Source organism: Aphelocoma coerulescens, chromosome 3, assembly GCF_041296385.1.
Source record: "Aphelocoma coerulescens isolate FSJ_1873_10779 chromosome 3, UR_Acoe_1.0, whole genome shotgun sequence".
Lineage (NCBI taxonomy): Eukaryota > Metazoa > Chordata > Aves > Passeriformes > Corvidae > Aphelocoma > Aphelocoma coerulescens.
Genome location: NC_091016.1, coordinates 98,079,899 through 98,100,288, shown reverse-complemented (window position 1 = coordinate 98,100,288; position 20,390 = coordinate 98,079,899). Strand labels below are relative to the sequence as shown.

At 36.4% G+C, this 20,390-nt stretch overlaps 1 protein-coding gene across 1 annotated transcript in view; it reads right to left on the bottom strand.

The window, feature by feature from the left end:
- The window catches only part of EYS (eyes shut homolog), a 750,542-nt gene that overhangs the window by 423,286 nt on the left and 306,866 nt on the right, over positions 1-20,390 (bottom strand). The window contains exons 26-27 of the mRNA XM_069011357.1: positions 6,420-6,591; positions 5,819-5,897 (exon numbers count right to left, since the gene is read on the bottom strand). Of these exons, the coding sequence (XP_068867458.1) occupies positions 5,819-5,897; positions 6,420-6,591 (251 nt within the window). The remainder of the gene's footprint in view (positions 1-5,818; positions 5,898-6,419; positions 6,592-20,390) is intronic.

Below are 20,390 nucleotides of genomic sequence, written 5' to 3'. Positions count from 1 at the left end.
TAAAATTATTACGCTATGTTTTGCAGTTAATATAATAGTGAATACCTTTTTAAAAAAAAATTATTAACTTTCTCAAACTTTTTGTTTTGGTAGATTAAATATATATACAACATCTTGAGGAATGAACTGGGAAACTTGTGTCCATACTTCAGAATGCTGGTTTTATCCAACATATTTCAATTCAAAAGGCGTTCAAAATGATAAGAATATTTCGCCTTGAAATTTTGTAATCCAAACACAAGGAGAAGAGAAAAAATAATAAAAATAAACCTAATTTTGAGACAATGATACAAAGCAGGAACATACTGGATCAGGCCAGTGCTCCATCTGGCCCAGTGTTCTGTCTACAGTAGTGGTGGAGGGAAAGCCACTTTAGCAAAATCTATGTCCCATGCATCCTCTCTTCAGCAAGCAGAACTGTCTAATCAGACATGATAAACTGTATTTCCCTGACTGCTTCATTTATCATTCACTTATGGACCTGTTGTCTGTGATGTGCCGCATTTTTCTGAACCTACTAAGAGATGACCTGACTCTCCAGCCTTTTGGGGCAGCAAGTTCTAGGGGTTCTCTGCTTCCTCTGAAAGGAAGTAGTTTTGTTTTCTTCCAAATATTTCTCTATTTTTTATGTCTCCGCAGATTATTTCATTACAAAATTTGCGGAAGAGATTTTCCATTTATCTTCCAGTGCAGTAGTCTTCTAAATCTTGATTACATTCCTTTCAGCTTTCCCCTCTTTAAAGGGAATAGTTTCAGCCCTTTAAATATCTCCTTATATGTCAACTTTTCAATTCACATAGTATTTGTTACTCTCTTTAGCTTCACTAACTCTATGTTCCTTAAGGTGCAGGGTCCAGAACCATGCACAGTAACCAATGTATGAGCCCACCTCGGTTATGTAGCAGGGAAATCATGTTCTGTCTGGTTCCTCATACTCTTCCTGATCATGCCCAGCAGGTTTTTTTGCTATGCTTTGCTGTGGCTGTAGATTGACACAATGACTTCAGAGAACTGTCAATGGTTGTTCCAAATCTTCTTTCCTGAATTGTAACTGACAGTTGAATTCAGTTGTACGAGGCTATTTCTCCCTAGAATGTCACTTTACACTGAAGCTTATCTGCCACCTTTTCCCTCTTTCTGTTTTGTGAGGTCCCCCTGGCAATTGTCAAATGCAAAGAATTCACTAAGCTTCTCTCAAACCCTGTTTGAGTACACATTTTACACTTTCTCCATCAAGCAATCCCACCAATTCCCTACATCCAGACTTTGATAGATGTGAAGAAATTTTTTGTAATTTAGAGTGCCCTTTACAAGACACTTTCCAATTTTTGTTTTAGGTTTTTGGGGTTCCTGAATTAATATGTTCTAAATTTTTTTTTTTATTATTTCCATGTAGGCAAACTCTCCATTTGTTAAAATGCCATTTTTTCCTTGTGACAGCCTTAAGTTTCTGCCTTAAGCCGCTCAGGGGCTTTGAATCCCTTTGTGTTCTTCAGCTGTAGCACCCATTTTACATGAGCTTTTAACATTATTTGTTCAATAGCTGTTAATATGCTTGTGGGCCTCACTTTTATATAGTTTATTTTCCTGAAACTAAGTAGAATAATTTAATGTTCCTGGGGTTTAGGATATACTCTGTTGTTTAGGATACATACTATGATATCAGTTGATAGGATTTTCTCATACAAGAGATTAGAAATATGCCTGTCAGTTGAATGTCCTCAGAGGACTTAGCACTTTGGGGGTGAAATTCTTCTTCAACATTCTTGTAGGTCTCATCCATTTCTTTACTTCTCCAGTTTATATTATCTATTTTTCCTATTACTTTCTATTTAAAAGACTCTCTAATTCAGTCACTCTGACTTAAACTTCCTGTCTCATGCCCAGGAGGTCTCTGAAATGTTACACACACTGAAATTGTCCCGTGGGTCTGTAACTACAGATACTGTGCTTTGCAGAATAAGGTGGATATATCCCTCTCCTCCTGCTCTTAGATTTACCTATTGCATCTCGTACATAAACCACATTATTTTTGGAAGTTAACATTAGTTTAGTTTCTTTCAGGAAATTTACCAAATGCTTTTATAACTAGTTAGCAATAGGTAAAAATACTCAGGAGTGTGAAAAAGTCTGAGAGAGGCATGAAGAGCATCCACCTTATCTGAGGGTCTTTATACATCCACCAATGTTTGCCATACCCATGTATTTTGTGCAATCTGGCTAGTCTTGATGAATAAATATTTGCTTGAAGTAGCCTCTGCATGTGCATAAGCTGTGGTGCCTTTATGCAGAAAATTAGTTGATTTTCCTGATTTACCACTTGTTTCTATCTTTTATGAAAATAGAGAGAAAAGATCAGTAAAACCAGATTAAAAAAAAACCAACCCTAGCATGTAGTCTGATCTATCAGATCAGCTTTCTATCAGATACAGCTTTCTATCAGAGAAAAGATGAAGCACCAACAAGCTGAATATTCTCCTGTGTAAAGACTCAAAATGTTTTTTGCTTCCTTTTTGACAGGATGAGACAGTGTTAACTGAGCATGGAAGAAGCACATCTGTCAATCATGTTTTATCTGCCATAGCAAAGAAAAAAAAAAAGCCAAAAAGTGTAAGAAGTAATGTCTATTACTAACCATAATTGCTATTACTGCACATAGTATTAATCCATGTTTGTCAGAGAGAAAAGATCAATTTTCCATTATGTACATTCATTTTACCATTTCAAAAATATGTAGATGTCAAAGAGAATCATGTGTGTTGAAACTGATTCATATAGTGCATATATTTTTACTGTTGCTCTTTTTTGAGTTAATTCCATAAATGAAAATGCAATGCAAACTGTAGTAGATAGGGAAGTTCCAATATACACACTCCATATTAGATATGCAAAAGTTATAGGCTATAAAGATATAAAGTGCTTATTTTGTACCTAAAAGTATTAGACAACCAGAGAAAGTTTTGAAGTGTATTTTCTTGAAAACTCAATAGCAACATAGGTGAGGATGAAAAAATCAAGGGTAAAAAAGTAAAGAAAAAATTCCAAGTATGCCTAGGGAAACACACATGAATATATTTTATTTTTAAACTGGTTATTTGAATCATCTTAGTTGCTGACCTTGCAATGACTACCCAGCTATTCTCTCACTCTCCCTCCTCCTACATGACACGGAAAGAAAATTAGATGACAAAGCTCCTAGATTGATAAGGACAGGGAGATCACTTAACATTTGCTGTAACAGGCAAAACAGACTTGACATGCGTAAAATAATAAATTAAGTTCTTGGAACTAGAAATAGATTTTGGGCCAGTGAGACTCAGAAAAAAAACCCCTAAGTCCACACTGCACTTCTTCCCAGGTTCAACTTCACTCCTCTATTTTGAAGTTTTCTACCTCCTCCTTTCACCCTGAGAAGTGCAGACAGGGTGGGAGAGAGGGATTGTGCTTTACATTAGCTCCTCTCTGCTGCTTCTTCCTTCTCCCACTTTTCCCCTGCTTCAGTGTGGGTCCTCTTTATGTGCTTCAGGGTGACACTGCTCCTGCATGGGCTCCTCTCCATGTGTCACAGTTCCTGCCTACAGCCTGCTGCTGTCTGGGCACTCCATGGGCTGTAGCACTTTCAGGACATAACCACATGTTGCAGCATGGGGTCTTCTGTGGGATGCAGTGCAGATGTCTGCTCTGGCATGGTTCTCTCCATGGACTACTGGCAAATACCTACTCCACCATAATTCTCTTCAGGGGCTACAGCTCCTACAATCCCTGCTGCAGCACCTCGAGCTCCTCTTCCCTCTCCTTCTTCAATGACCTTGGATACTGCCTGGTTGTTTCTCACACTTCTTTCCTCCTCACTCTGCTGAGCGGTGTTTTCTACTCTTTATTAAATACATTTCTACAAAGGTGCCATCATCTTGAGTGAGAGACTCAATTCTCCTCTGCAGATGGTTGGTTGGATTTGACTCAAATGTGTTGCTTCCAGCATGGAGCAGCCCCTGACCTATTCTCATGGAGGCCACTCCTGCAGACCTCCTTCTAGAACAAAATCTTGGCTCCTACACCAAATGAAATTGCATATCCCTTAATACAAAGAAATGTACCTACAAGTGAAGAAAAGAAATTTTATATCTATCTATCTATCTATCTATCTATATATCTATATATATCTGGATTACATCATGACTATTTCTTAAAACAAGGGAAGTGGCTGAAGCTAATTTAGGAAAAAACAATTACAGAGCATAAGCCTACCATGATTATTGTGATATGCATACCCCTACATAGTCAGAAAGCCTAGCTGACCACTGTAAGAGTTGCATAGGCATGATCTATGTCTGAACAGGATGAATGCAATGATAGAACCTGTAAAATATGACCCTTGCAGCATAGTGTAATCTGGGAATCACATTGCATGCAAATAGAATGACTATCAAAAAATGAAGCTGTTACTCTGACAGTAATCTGTCAAAGGTATGTATATTGTTTCTTCCTATGAATTTTTAATCTATGCATTTTCAAACATCTCACTATGAAATATGATTATCTTTTGAATATAATTTTATGATGTTGTCTACAGGTCATTTGATCTCTCATTCTCTTCAAATGGAGAAAAGTGTAAATCATGGATGTTTCTAGAGAAAATATTCCCCAAGGGTATTCTGTATTAGCATTGGCAACATCTGATAATCATACAGATTCACAATATCATATCATATCATATCATGATGGGCACTTTGTAGAGCTGGATTACTTATTTTCTGACTTTTTCATTCTGTAAAGGAAGTTGGAACCTAATATTCCAGCTAGATTTACTCCTTGTGTGAGACTTTCACAGATTTTCAACAGAAAAATTATGGACTATACTTCCTTTATGTAACATGAGATGTTTTTAGTTATGTAGTACCTTAAGCTGTAAATAAAAAAATTATGAAAGGTCCCTGCATTCATACATAAGTCAAAAAGAAGTTTCTATAACATTTTGGAATGTTTTTTGACAATTCAGTAGCACAAAATTAGAAGCAGATAGCCTGAAGGAAGGTTCATGCCGGACTTTCTCATGGGACCAAATGCATTTAAAAGGATAGTATCCCAAGATCAGATTAAACTCTGTTTGGCAGAAAACCTAAAAAAGTCTAAATCAATTCAATACTTTCTGCAAAGTAGAGTCAATATCATAAGCTCTCTTCATTGTTCTGCCAGATGTAGTCACCTTCTACAAATTGGTTTGCTGACCATGGGAATCTGCACAGCACAGACTTACATATATGGATGCCCTCTTGTCCACAGCCATTCCCCATGAGAGCATAAAACTATTAATGAACTTCAGAGGAGAGAGTGGGCTGTGTATTTAGTACCCAATGGTTTTGTATCATAGAATTCTACAATTGCCTGGATTTTGAAATTTTAAAGACAAGTCAAGGCAACTTTCAGTGTGGAACATTGCAACTTGAGGTTTACTATTCAAATATGCAGCTAAGCTACAGCAAATGAGACTCAAACATGCAAATTAGGTAATTATACTATTCATCCCGAATGGAGGGAGAAATTACTTTCAAGTAATGTTGGCTTAGCTTGCTGTGGCTTTTCAGATTTATCATTCACACTTCACCTTTAAACTTTTTTAGACATTTTTTTAATGGTCTTTTCTAATGGAGTGTCATGTAAGCAAAAAATAATGCACTTTTCAAAATGGATTTTAAACAACTGAATTTCTGTCATGCATTTCCAATATACTTACTTCAGAGGTTAACTAAATAAAGATGAGTTTCAAGTGACCTATTATCCTTTCCCCTATAATTAAAAAAACATTTTGAAAACATACATTAATATTTGTCTCACATCTTGAGCTGGTCCATCCTGGTTCACAAGAGCATTGATACCCATCAATGAGATCTACACATCTGAAATACAAAACAGTGTTATTCAGATGAAGCTCTGCAATTCCAGAGTCAGCACTAGTAGTATCATTCCATGCATTTCAAAATAACGGTCTGATGTAACCTTTTGTAATCCATTGTACTTTTCAATAGTTTTGTAATGGATTTCAAATGTGTATGCTATGGGTGCTGAGGCATTTTGTAAGGACTCTGATTGTTGCATTGGAAGACGTCTTCCAATTTCAACTTGTTGGCATGTAACAGCTAAAGATTTGCTTTTAAGTATATTAAACACTAATTAATCCACACTTACTGAATACTAGTTACAGTAATGAACAAAAATGAAAGAGAAATTGAGATAATGTAACTGTACTACATTAGCTTAAGCAGGAAACATCTGTCATCTTTAAGTGCGCTTGTACTCTTACTTTATGGAAGAACGTAATTAAAAGCATTTTCATCAAACTTCCCATATCATTAAGTGCTAAATATTGCTAGTTAGGTATATTATCATGGAGATAATAATAGTTAAATAAAAATAGGCACCTTCCATGAAGACAAGGATTTGGCAAGCATTCATTAACATTTATCTCGCAGTTTTTTCCGATGAAACCTCTCTTACAGTGACACTTGTATGAACTGATGCCATCAATGCAACTTCCATTGTTGAGGCAAGGAGAAGACGTACATTCATCTATATTTTCTTCACACCTATCACCTGTTTGAAAATCCAGAAAATGCAACTAAGCTTTAAATTGTAAACTTAAACCAACTAACAGTATATTTATTAATATTAATATTAATATTTCCAAATAATTGCTTTTATTTACATAGATTGTTCATATAGTTCATGATCTTCATCAATAAAGAATATCCAACTGAAATTAGCTATGGTGTAAATATCAAAAAGGATGGTTATATTGAGAAATATATAATGATAAATGACAAATAGAAAATGATGACATCTGTAATTGTGGCAAGGCAAGAAGGCTTTAAATACCATCTTGCAAGCAACGGAGAAATTGAAATTTCAAGATTAAATTTGTTACACGGTTATCAGGAAGTTGAATAGCACAGGTTTCCTATGGAGGAATACAGAACTGAAATGATATGTCTTGGTGGTGGTCTAACTATAATACTTATTTTCTCAAAATGAAATTGAAATGCGGGGGCTTTTGATAAATGATGCAAGACATAAAACTCTTTCATATTGTTTTTTGAAGACATTCATTAGGAATGATATGGTGGTGCACTTTTATGCTTGTGCGTGCCACAACTTCTATCTAACTATCTTAAAATAATATTAGTATTTTACAAAATACTAATTGACAAACAACATGTGCATAGGTCTCTTTGTAGGCCCACCCGCTGCCTGGGAGGCAGCTATGCACCACACAGCCAGCTGCTTGTGCCCACAGTAGGATGGGAGGAAGAAACAAAAGGTAAATGTGAGAAAACTTGTTGATTGAGATGGCAGTTTAATAGGTAAAGCTAAAGCCACACATGTAAGCAAAGCAAAACAAGGAATTTATTTGCTGCTTGCCATGGGCAGGCAGATGTTCAGCCATCTCCAGGGTCTTGGTTTGAGACAATTTAAAAGAGAACACTCTGGAATGAGTTAAAGTAATCATTGACAATTATTACATATTCACATATGCTTTCATTACAACATAATCTGCTGAGAAACTAAAAATTATATTTCGTTTCCAACTTTGTGCCTAGTGTATTCAAAAAACATGTATAATGAGATATAATTAAGATTAGATTCTGCCAAGGCTAACTCTGTTGGAAAGAACAGGAATGCCTTGTGATGGTATCTCCATATTTTTCCCTTACTAAGAAAGCATTAGCAATATTAACAGGAAAAATGAACCTTTACTCCTGTCAGTGCTAAAAGTTTCAGACATCTCTAGAGGGTAAAAGTCCATTTTGTCATTCTCACCCTAGAAAGAATTTCTGAGATTTTCTGTGAATAAAAACTACAATCATTATAGTAATTATGGCACAATAGGTTTAAAGATGAAAATGAATATATGTATCACAGGAAAATTAATTACATTTAAAAAAACAACTAAAAAAGGGCTTTTTTAGGTATTAGTTCTAACAAAGTAAATAACATTTTCAATATTAGGAGCTCAAGTGTTCTTGCCAAAATGCACAAACTCAAAATATTTTAGATAGTTCTTATAGAAAATAATTTACATTCAGGTGTTAAAATTTCTTCTTTAAATTCAGCATCCATATTCTAATGCCCCCTGAACAATACATCACTAATACATCACTAATATATCTCTAGTATTAATCCCTTGGGATCACTGGATTAATCCATCCTGATATGAATAAACATTTTCATTTAAATTATTTTCAACAGCAAAATGTACTAAATTTGCAATTTGTTGCACTGCAGGCACAAAAGGCTGGAAATTGGTTATGACTATAACCTACACACTCTGTCAGTCTCTTCCAATGTGACTGTCATTTAATTTGAAACCTGCCTTCTTTTTTAATCCTTTTTCAAAATATGGAAACTTTTAAGTGAAATAATCTTGCTGAATACAAACAAATGTTCTGTAAAGTTGGTGTGAGACAGATTGTAATACTACCTAACAAACACTTTGCTTAAAATGTTGCCCGTAAACTTTTTCATAGCCCACACTGTGCCAGATGTGTTACTGTGCTTTGAGCTCTGCTTTACTGACCATGCTTACCTTCCTAGAAATAATTCCTCTACACATCAAAGAAAAGAGAAAAGTACCTCACACATACCATGTGGGGGGTCAATGTATTAATGGCTACCTGGAGGCTCCCCAGCATGTCAGAATGCTGCAGGAGGCAAGGAAATGCAGAGATGTGAGAAGACTAGTATAGAGTAATAACAGTAACACTAAGATGAAAAGAAGACTTAGATGAAACTATTCTCCTACTCTTTCAAATCATCCATTCATGGGAAGGATCAGTCTGTCTCATAACTTAATAAGGAAAACTCAGCAGCCTTTCCAATTCCTACTTTATATTCAAGCCACTTCACTAACTGGCAATGCCTCAGACATTCTTGGAGCTCATTTGCACAATTCTAGAACTGCGTTCTAATCTAGAGATTTTCAGATCTTCTATCAAGTCTTTCACCTGCATCTTGAATCATGTGTTCAGTGTTGGGCCCCCAACTCCAGGAAAGGGCAACGAAGCTGGTGAAGGGTCTGGAGCACAAGTCCTATGAGGAGCAGCTGAGGGAGTTTGGGTTGATTAGCCTGGAGAAAAGGCGACTCTCTAAAACTGCCTGAAAGGTGATTTTAGTGAGGTAGGGGTTGGTCTCTTCTCCCAAGTAACAAGGGGTAGAATGAGAGGAAATGGCCTCAAGTTGCACCAGGAGAAGTTCAGACTGGGTATTAGGAAAACTTTCTTCACTGAAAGGGCAGTCAGACATTGAAACAGGGTGCCCAGGAAAGTGGTGGCATCCCAGGATTTGATGCTTGAAAATACTATATATTCTGGCTTGTTTACTTCCTATCAGACTCATAAGAATATATAATAGAACTTATAAATATATATTATAAGAATATGTAAAACCTTTATATACCAAATGTAAAATTACTTCATTATTAGGGTTAAAGACTGAGGAAGATGAAGACTCTTCAATTCTGTTTTTTTTCTTTTTTTTTTTTTTAATTGGAGATAATAAAAAGATTTGAGTGCTGTTTGAGAAGATTAAAAATTCAATATACCAATTTATGAGAACTGACTTGTTTGAAAAGAGGAAAAGGAAGAACAGATAATTTTGTGCAACAATAAAGTCAAATATGTTCTACCTAGAAAAGAAAAACAAATGCATGATAAAAAAGCAATTGATTGCTGAGAGCATACTCAAAAATGGAAAAGAATAATAAATTCAAATGGTATACTAATTTATAAATGATATAGAAAAAAGAAAAAGAAAGTTGGTCTTTCTCTAGTAACTGAAAATTTTACATCCTGTTGAAAAGAGAAAGAACTGAGAGAAAAGGAGAGATGTTCTTTCAGAACTGCTCAGCAGCACCTAGTTCCCTTGTTGGAGTCAATTTTAGTATCAAATATTATAAGACTATTGAAAACTACTTGTGACTATTCTATGAGATTTCATAATAGACAGATGTTAATCAAAAGATCAGTTCATAGGTTTCTCATATGTATAACCTATAATGAAGACAAGGATGTATGTAAAAAAATTGTATAGCATAAATCTAAGGAATGAAAATTAACAAAATTAAACATGAACAGAAATACTACAAACCATATTGCAGATCATATTCCAGTTACAGAAAGAAAATTAATTATTTGTTAAATAATTTCAGCTTAAGACTGTAAAACCCCAAAAGAAGTGGGAAAAGAGGAGCAAGAATATTTTATGCCTATGTATCTTAGAAATTTTTAATTACATTGATAATCTTGTGAAAAATCTTTCCATTTTTAGATTAATTTTAGGTCCCAGTACCATGTTTACATAAGTTTATAGGGTTTAATTAATGGGGGGTTTTAAATTCAGTTGTGGTTTGTTTCTTTTTTTAAATACCTTTTATCTAACAGTGCTCTTCATTACTGCTATAACTCTAAAAAACATTTAACTGCAAGCACTTATAAATCATCAACAGAAGTTATGGCAACACGCTGTAAAACAATACTTAACACTTAGTTATTTACATCTTCATTATGTATCTTCCATAATTTGGACAGGTATATATTCAAACATGTTCCATTTTGACCATGATTGAGCATGGCAAATGATCACTCTTGGCTGACATTTTGGGCAAGAAAAACCCAAGAATATAATACAGAGCAAAAAATATTTCAGCTGAGCTATCTGGGATCAAAAGTGATGTAAAAATAAACTGCTGTATGGAAAAATAATGTAATTGCCTGTCATAATTAAAGAAGAAACAAGCTGGCATGAAAATGAGGTGAAAAATTAAGGTATTTCCCCTATTACAGAAAGATGTAGAAAATACATCTTGAAAAAAATATATGTAATAATTTCTACCAGCTATTAATTTATTTCCACAGCTTTTAAATACTTTGTTATAAATAAATTTTCTGAATACAAAACATAATATAAATAAACACTTTTGTCTCTGTAGAAGACACTTTTAAGTAGAATTTGTCTTTCATATCCAATAAATAACTTTGATACAGTGTATTTCAACCATCGTATTCTAAAGCAACCCTCTTACAAATGTAGAAGCATACTTAAAAATAGTAACTGATGGCAGAGAACAAGTATGCATTTTGTCACATTGACATTAATCTTGTGAAAAACATGAGGTCCTTTTAACATCATTTTAGTATTGTCTCATTCAGCCTGTTATGAGTAAATATCTGTTAACAAAAGTTTTCTATGTATAGTACATGGAAAACTAGGGCTGATAAGGTCACTGTGCTTGTTTTTGTTGATTTCATCTTAAGTAAGATTTATTATAGCTTAGTGACTAATACCAGAGATTTAGAAATTCTATTTCTATTGTACTTTGTGTCAGTAATAGATTTATTTCAGGCAATTATTTACCTATTTCAAGTTAAATTGGTGTTGATTGGACTGCAGAAAATTTGATGGGTTGCCACCTATTTTGAAGTACCTTTTTCTTTGTTTAGACAAGGTTTGATTTCCACTCTGAGTGGGAAAGCAAAGAGAAATTTACAAGATAAGATTAGACCACAGGAAACAAAGTAATTAAAACAATTTAAAAAAATAATTTGTGCGATCTGAAACTGTGACATTTTTCTTCCTTAAATATCAATTTGGGATCTTAAATATGCATGCATGGCTCTTGAGAACTATATCTTCCCATTTAATTTAAAAGTCAATACAAGAACCAGAGGGATAAAATACAAAAACATCACCTGCAGCTTGCACTGTTATTGAGATATTTGAACTTTAGACTGGAGCATGATTTCTTTCTTCTCTTTGTTTGATGGAACACGATACTGATACTTTCTTGTTCCCCTAGTCTTGAGTTCTGCTTGGTTTTGCCTTTATACCTTTCCTGCTCCCAGGCTGTCAGCAATAGCCTGGCAACAGTGCCCAGACACCCCACTCCCTTAAAACCCCATGCACGCAAAGGGCCTTGGTTTGCCAGGCAGTGACAGGTGGGGCCACTCTGAGCTAAAGCTGGAGCTGGAGCAGAGCAGGCAGCAGCCACTGGCCCCAGCACAGGAGTTACACCAGTGACCTGATGAGGCCATGGCAAGGTTGAGCCCTTTCACTGCTGGGTCACTTCGCAGCTGGGGCATCCCCCTACTGAGGGCAGAAATATTTACTGAATTTAAAAAAGAAGAAATCAAGCTATGCCTAAAGATATAGCAGTTAAGAATTATAATTTAGTTCACAGTTGAATAAACTTACAAAAAGGGATATAGAACAAGATAAACCTGAAGACGGTGCAGTAAAATCTATTAATTCATGTCTGAATATTGGAAACATCATAGGAAAAATAACACAGTTGTCAATATTTCCAGAGAAGGCAGTGTGACATTGGCGCACTGTAGCTGGGCAAGCTGCAAACATCAGTTAAATATATATGACACCTTAACTTTGATTTTAACTACATAGGATTTAGTGTGATCAGTTACTTTATTAAAACTGAGGAAAACTTTTAAAACTAAAATCTAACTGAAAACTTGTAAGTGAAAGATAAATTTCTAAGAAACAAAGTATCTCTCATTTGAACTAATACAGTTCAATATGGAGAAAAGAATGTTATTGATATATTGCACTGAATATATGTATATATTTTCTATATGAATATAAACACACACACAATCTTACAGGTAAAAAAAAAAGTTTTATCCAGTCTAGTCACTGTTCATTATCTTAACAGTGTGATATAAAATGGCATGTAAAATAATATTGAAATAAGGGAAAATGGAAGAGCTGTACCATGTGTTAAAGGCATAAAGAAAAAAATGTTCTATCATCACTCTAAAGCAATATATGAATAGCTTTGTGTAAAAAAAAATTCATATTTAATTCCATATCAGTCTATAACATGAATGCCTCCAGGATGCACCAATATTAAAATTGACTATTATTATTATTATTATTGTTATTATTATTATTATTACTATTATTATAGGTTTTGATTTTCTTCACTGTTAGACATGTTTTATGTTGTATGTAATGGTCTTATTTAAAACTGAAGCATTCTAATGGATTTTTTAGAGTGAAATGACAATAAAAGACAGTTTGCTGTTCAGCTAAAAACTCAACTTCTTTTCTTCTTGGGACACAAGGAATCACATATACTATGAGTAAAGCAATGTATTATTCACATTACAGTTTAAATGTTCCATCAAATACGAGAACAAATCTGTGCTTGGAGGTTTTCCAGACCCAACTGGACAAACACTTGAACAGCCTGGTCTGACTCCACAGCTAACACTGATTTCAGCAAGAAATTGGACTAGAGACCTCAGAAGGACCCTTCCAACTTGATTTATTCTGATTCAATAATGAAATTTCCCCTGTACAGCTTGACCCAGTAACCTGGTTAATGACAAAATGCATGGGATCAGAAGTATGACATGTGTGCATGGAAGAAGACGAAAATGCAACAAGAACATGATGATGGTATATGAAAAATTACTCGTGACTAGCATGTATTTTATTATAGCCTCATAATTTTCTTACACTTTTTAACAAAACTCTGGTCAAATTCAGCTTCTCCCAAATAAGTCCAAAAAGATGCTACCATGGCCATGTTTTTTGGAAATAATAAACACACCTTTACAGTAACTGTTCTAACATATAACATATTGTCTTCTCCAAAGTGAAACCATCTGTCAGAAGACATTGGTTTAGATATTTATTGCTGTGACTGACTGAAACATCCACAGGTTTTTAAGTGATTAATTGTTTGTTTCTATCTTACTAGTTCTATCAAACATCCACGGGTTTTTAAGTGATTGTTTGTTTCTATCTTACTAGTTCTATCTGATTAGTTTGCTTCTTTCTTTCTAACTAGTTCCCAGTTGTTGTGGTTTAGGAACGGTATTCCTCAATTTAGTGCTGCCACTGGAAACATGCTGCCGCTTCCCTTCTGCCCTCCAACTGGAGGCACAAAAGGCAAAGATCAAGAGTTGAGATAAGAAAAATTTACTGGAAACAGCAATGAGATAAGGAAATTAACAATAACAGCAACAATATTAATAACAAAAGGTGTAAAAAAAAAGAAACTATTCGCATGGAAAGCCCATGACAATAAACAAATACTGGACAGTTTTCCCTGCCAGGTTTTCTCAACTAGAAGGAACCACTTCTCCCCAGAAGTGAGACTCCCTGTCCTCCTGATCCCAACAATGACCTGAAGTGGTATAGAATAACATCCCAGCCTTAGTCATACCCTTTTCTAGCTACTGCAAAAATTAACCCTGTCCTGCCTGAAACCAGTCAAGAATTTTTCGGTTCACAGTAAAAGAAACTGCAGCATGAGAAATAGTGATTGAAATATTCTTATAGAATTTAAAGCTTTTTTTTAATAAATACTACAATAATTTAATATAAAAGATATTAAGTACATTTACAACTTACACAAAGCTCAAAGAAATATCAAGGAATCACAGAAAAACAGACTGGTGTTATGATGTATAATGTTTCTTTGTGGTGTTCTCACATCAGAGCTGCTTAAAAGTTCGTTTGTCGCCGTATTTGTAGCAGAGCAATTTGTGTGGAAATTGAGATTTAAATCCCCTGGTAACTTTTACAGAATAGAGACTCCTTTAAAGCATGCACAATTACATACTTGAATACATTCAAAGATCCCTCCAAAGTTATACTGGATGAAAAGTACAAAGATTCTCCTAGCTAGCAGTAATAGTTAGGAAACCACTTTAGGAGTTGTATCAGGACTTTCTCCAATTTGTTTTAGGTATAATTAATGTGAACCACTGATTTTGGCGCTAGTAGCCCTGGATAAATTCTTACCTCATAGATCACAATAATAAAATCTAGATATAATCACTTAGAACTGCAGAATTCGTAAGGTTGGAAATGACCTCTAAGATCATTGAGTCCAACCATAAACCTAGTACTGCTCTGTTCAGTGCTAAACCATATCCCCAAGTGCCACCCTCCCATGCATTTTGAACACTTTCAGGGATAGTGGGTCCACTGCTTCCCTGAGCAATCTGTTCTAATGCTTGACCACCCTTTCAGTGAAGATTTTTTTCTTATATCCAATCTAAACTTCCCCTGGCACAACTTGAGACCTTTTCCTCTCATCCTGTCACTTGTTACCTGGGAGAAGAGACTGAGCTGCTCCTCATAAGGATTGTGCGCCAGACACTTCACCAGCTTTACTGCCCTTCTCTGGACACGCTCCAGCCCCTCAATGTCTTTCTTGTAGTGAGGGGCCCAGAACTGAACCTAGAATTTGAGGTACAGCCTCACCAGTGATGAGGAAGTGCTCACTTGCCTCACTTTACCACAAGCTCTCAAATGTTCTCACAAGATAGTCCTGCCCTCTGAATTCTTCATTTGAAGCAAAAGCGTTTCAGGAAAGGATTCTACATATGCTTTAAAATTAGACACTGATCTCATAGATTATATTTATGCTACCTGTTTCAGTTATTATCTGTTTAGCTGGGCATTGTCTCAGTTCTATTAAATATTTCTGTTCTGTTAAATAATATGTGTTTGTTCTAAGAAAGATACTTACATAGTAAATACAGCATCATGATTTAAAACATAAGGCAAACCACAAAACTTCACAACAACACTTCCATAATTAGGATACAATGTTTAACATTGATTCTATTTTTGTGAGGCATGGTGTCCTGAAGGAATTCTTGTTGTTGCTGTTGTTGTTGTTATTATTAACATTGTTGGAACAAGACAGAAATTACAAGAGCAGTGTCAATATTCTTGAATGCCTAAGCAAAATCCATACTTTTTAGAGAGGTAACCAGCCTTTCCATGAAATCCATAAGGAAAGTTAGGTGCTGAAGGACTTCAGAAACTAGAAAACTGAGGAAAGAACTATCAGCCTTTGTCTAGGTAGTATGTTGCAAAATGGTTAGAGGATCAGGGACATGGATCATTGATAAAGGGAACAAATCAATAACTGTACAAGCAAAAGCCTGCAAGCAAAAGGCCTGCATGAGAAAATCCCTGTGTGAGAAACAGGCCTGAGAAACAAAAAGGGAGTTTTGAAGAGGTGCAGCCATGCAGATAAGATGTACTGACCAGGAGAAGGGAGGGTGAGCTCTGACTTATTTTAATCATAACATAACTAGTAGAAGCTTGCGAATGTAGTCTAATTATGTAGAGGCAGAAATGCGCTTTGATAGGTTTAAGCCATTTAAGTGTTAACAAGCTGGTATACTATATAAGTGCCTCGGGATTGCTAATAAATGGAGCTCGCTTTTATAAATCATATTGGTTGTTCTGCAATTTCTCCCCCCCTGCCGAAGGTAGTATAGTGCATTAAAGAGTTAGAGTCTCTAGGAAAGATATTCTGAGCAGTGGAACTGCTTCAGCCATGTCACAATGCCTTTACTGCCATGCCTCTGTGGAGAAAAACATTACTTTGGGGCTGCACCCTTCTGATACAGCCATTTTTTTTTCTTCCATTCCATATGACTGTGACAATAAAATATGCTTACCGCTGTCAGTTGTATGAGTCTAACAGATCACCTTCCTTCATTTTCACTAATGAATTAAAAATTGCACTCAAATATTTCCAGATCTACTTGAAATGGAACAACATTTCACATAAACTGACACAATGAATAGATGTCTCACCAACCGAATATCTTATATTGAAAATATTTTTTCTAGGATTTTGGTTTTGTTTCTTGCTCTTTTTCAAGTTTTCTTGTTTGTTTTTTCTCATTTGGTATAAATTATTGTTATTATTAAGCAGACTAGGTACAGAAAGAAAGAGAATTTGAGGGAGAATAAGTCATCATAATCTTACATTATATGCAAGAATTGGATTCAAGGCTTTGTTCTGGTCAACATGGAGTAATGTATGCAAAAAGCAGCAGCAGTTGTTTGAAACCCCTTATTAATTTAGTAACTATGAACAAGCAAGAAACTTGGAGGAAAGTGTGAGACTCAAATTGAGACTTTCTCCCAATCCATGACACCGCTTTAGGCAGTGGGTACAATGTGAAATGGGTCTAAGCCCTAACACGCACATGAGTGCATGAACAGTGTCCATTTTATCATTATGAACTGGTGTTCCCTCCATAGCTGCTATTCTTAAAGAGAATTCATAAATAACTTGGTGTTTCTTTTAAGCAGTCAAAAATAAGAAATATAACTTATTTTATTCCTCTTTTACTGATTTCTATAAATCCAGAAAAGAAGCTGGTTCTGTTTGAAGATAAATAGTAATTAACTGTAGAACACCTTGATGAAATCACCTTAGAACTGCTATAATACATACATTTAAATGAGACAATAATGAGGAACAAACACTTCACATTTAGATATTCTTTGCCAAAATTTATGGAATTTTCTCCATAAAGGCACAGATCTGTAACCCGAAACAATTATATTTTACTAAACAAGGGGAATGTACTATCATCCAAGTTCCTAGTCACAGGTTTTATTTGTGTTTACAGTGAGAGTTTCTGTTGCCAAATACTCATTATGAACAGATTGCATATTTTGAGCATAATCTCTATAAAAAATTAGGTAATCATTGACTTTATCTCCTTAAGGACCAGACTTTGTATACACTATTGAGGCCTTTCTTCTTACAAATAAGATTTTCAGCTGTTCAGTAACTTCATTCCTCTGAAACTACACCTTTCTCTTACTAGTTGGAGGTCACTGCTATTTGGTATGATAACTTTTACAGACCACATAAAATCATTGTTTCCTCAAATAAGAAAATATGTTCTGGACTACCTTCTCCTGTTGCTAAAGCTTACTGCAAACAAAATATTTGAAATCAATTTATGAAAAAGTCACATCAAAATAGTGAACTTGGGTCACACACAATAATCTAACTTGGTTTCCGGTGTAGCATACAGAACACTGGGCCAAACAAATTTGTTGTAGTGAAGGTTGAAGAACCAGAGAGCTCTGGTGAGACCACTCACTGGTGGGTTAGCAAAGTATAAATAACTCACAGGACTCAGGGTACAAGAAAACTACCTCTCCCATCTGCCTGTGCGGCTATATGCTTGGCTTGGTCCCCCACTCCGCCCTTTTCTTCTTCTCATTGGTTCCCTTTCCCTAGTCCCGCTTTTGTACTGCCCCTGTGCCCTCAGTTCATTGGTTTGGCTCCAGTACAAAATTCTGGGTCTGCATTGTTCGTCAGCTCTTGTCTCTGGTCTCCCTTCGTGGCTGGATGAAATAGACCTCATCCATGGAAATGCCATGTGGGAGAGCCCTCCTGACTCTGTGCCTCTGGTAATGCTGAGCTATCTGGCTTGTGTGTGTGTGTGTGAGATCCGTGCCTAAACAGCCATGCGGGGGGAAGGAGTAAGCTTGCTGGAGTGCTGTACTGCACCACCTGAGTGATCTCTTGCTAGGGACGCTTCAGGGAAAACACAGTGATCTCCCCACCGAACCCCACACACTGCATTACAAATCCTGGTACTCAATCCTGGTATTTATTTCCTGTAATTCAGTACCCTATGGGCTGAATCTGAAGGTGCTGAGAAAACTGGCTTATGTCCTTGAAAGGTTATTTGCTAATATGTCTGACAGACACGGAAACTGGGGAAGGTACTCACTGACTAGGAAAGGAAAACATTGCACTTGTCACTCCAAGAAAAGCTGAAAGGATGATCTGGGGAGCAGCAAGTCTCAGTTTAGTCTGATCATGGAGACAATCCTGGTGGAAGCCATTTCTAGGTAATAGAAGAACAATGTGAACAGAAACAACCACAGATTGAGAGTGGCCCTGCAGAGAACTTGGGAATACTGGTGGAAGAAAGATTGGACATGAGCTTTCAATATGAGGTTGCAGCCAGAAAGCCAGTCATGTCCTGGGCTGCATCAAAAGCAGCGTGGCCAGCAGGGTGAGGGAAGGGATTTTTCCCCTCTGCTCTGCTCTGATGATACCCCGCCTGGAGTGCTACACCCAGCTCTGGAGCTCTTAGCACAGGAAAGGTGTGAGACCTTTTGGAGCAGTTGTAGAGTGGTCATAAAATAATCAGAAGGCTGGAACACATATGAAGAAACGCTGAGAAGCTGGGGTTGTTCACCCTGGAGAAGAGAAGGTTCCAAGGAGACCTTATTACAAACTCTCAATACTTAAAGAGGACTTAGATGGGGAGAGACATTTTAATGGAACTAGTTGCAATAGGAAAAGGTGCAATGGTTTCAAACTAAAAGAGGGGAGATTCAGACTAGATATAAAGGAGAAATTTTTTACAATGAGGGTGATAAGGCACTGGAACAGGTTGCCCAGATGTGGTAAGTGCCCCATCCCTGGAAACTATCAGATCCTGGCTGGACAGGGCTCTAAGCAACCTGACTGAGTTGAAAATGTCCCTGCTCATTGTAGGGGGATTAGACTAGATAATCTTTAAAGGTCACTTCCAACCCAAACTGTGGTTCTATTCGTTTATCAAGGGACAACCCTACCTGAATAATCTGGTTGCTGTTGATATGATGAAATAACTGGGTTAGTGGAAGAAGAGCTGGAGCTCTTAGCAGTGTATGTCACTTATCATGAGTTTAGCATGGCTTTGACACTGTCTCCCACAATATTCCTGTACCCAACTTAGGACTTTATAGTCTGGAAGGGTGGACAACTAGATTGGTAAAAGGTTGGCTGTGGTGAATTGATCATATTCTATCAGGACACCTGTTAAAAAGGGAGTATCCTCAACTCTGCCACAAGGCTTAGAACCCTGGGAGGCGTAAGACTGGTCTTAAGTCATAAAGCCTGAGGAAAGAAACTCTTGTACACCTCAGACTCTTCTATGTCTTGTGTTGCTAGGTCCCCCTCCCCACTGAGAAAAAGGTCCACTTTTCTATTGGGCTTCGTTTTGCACCTAATGTATATATAAAAGGCTTTCTTGTGGCTTTGCACATTTTCTCTATTCTCAGGTCTAGTTTTTCTTTTCCTTTCCTAATTTCAATTCTGCGCACTTGGGTAATGGCTTAATATTCCTCCTAAGTAGCCCATCCCTGCTCCCTTCACTGGATGTGTGCTTCCTTTCTGCATCTGAGCTCAGTCAGGTGTTTCCTATTCATCCTGTTGGCCATACCTTCTTGAACACTCTCTTCAATGAATAAGGAGGAGCAGCAATATAGCAAAGCTGCTACCAGACTAAGATTTAATTGTTTAAAGTATGTCTTAAGGCTCTACTTAGTAGGCCATAAGTCACCTTGAGAGGAAAAAGAATGTTTGTGTCCTGACCTTCTCTCCCAGGAGAGACAACCAGCAGTCCAGACTTGTCACTTCAAGCCAAAGACTCAATGAGATTACACCTTACTGTTCTAGGTTCTTTCTGACCTAGCAAATCTTTGCTGAATAGTGTTCAAGCGCAACAAGTCCAGCAAAAGTGCCCCCTCCTTTCCTTACA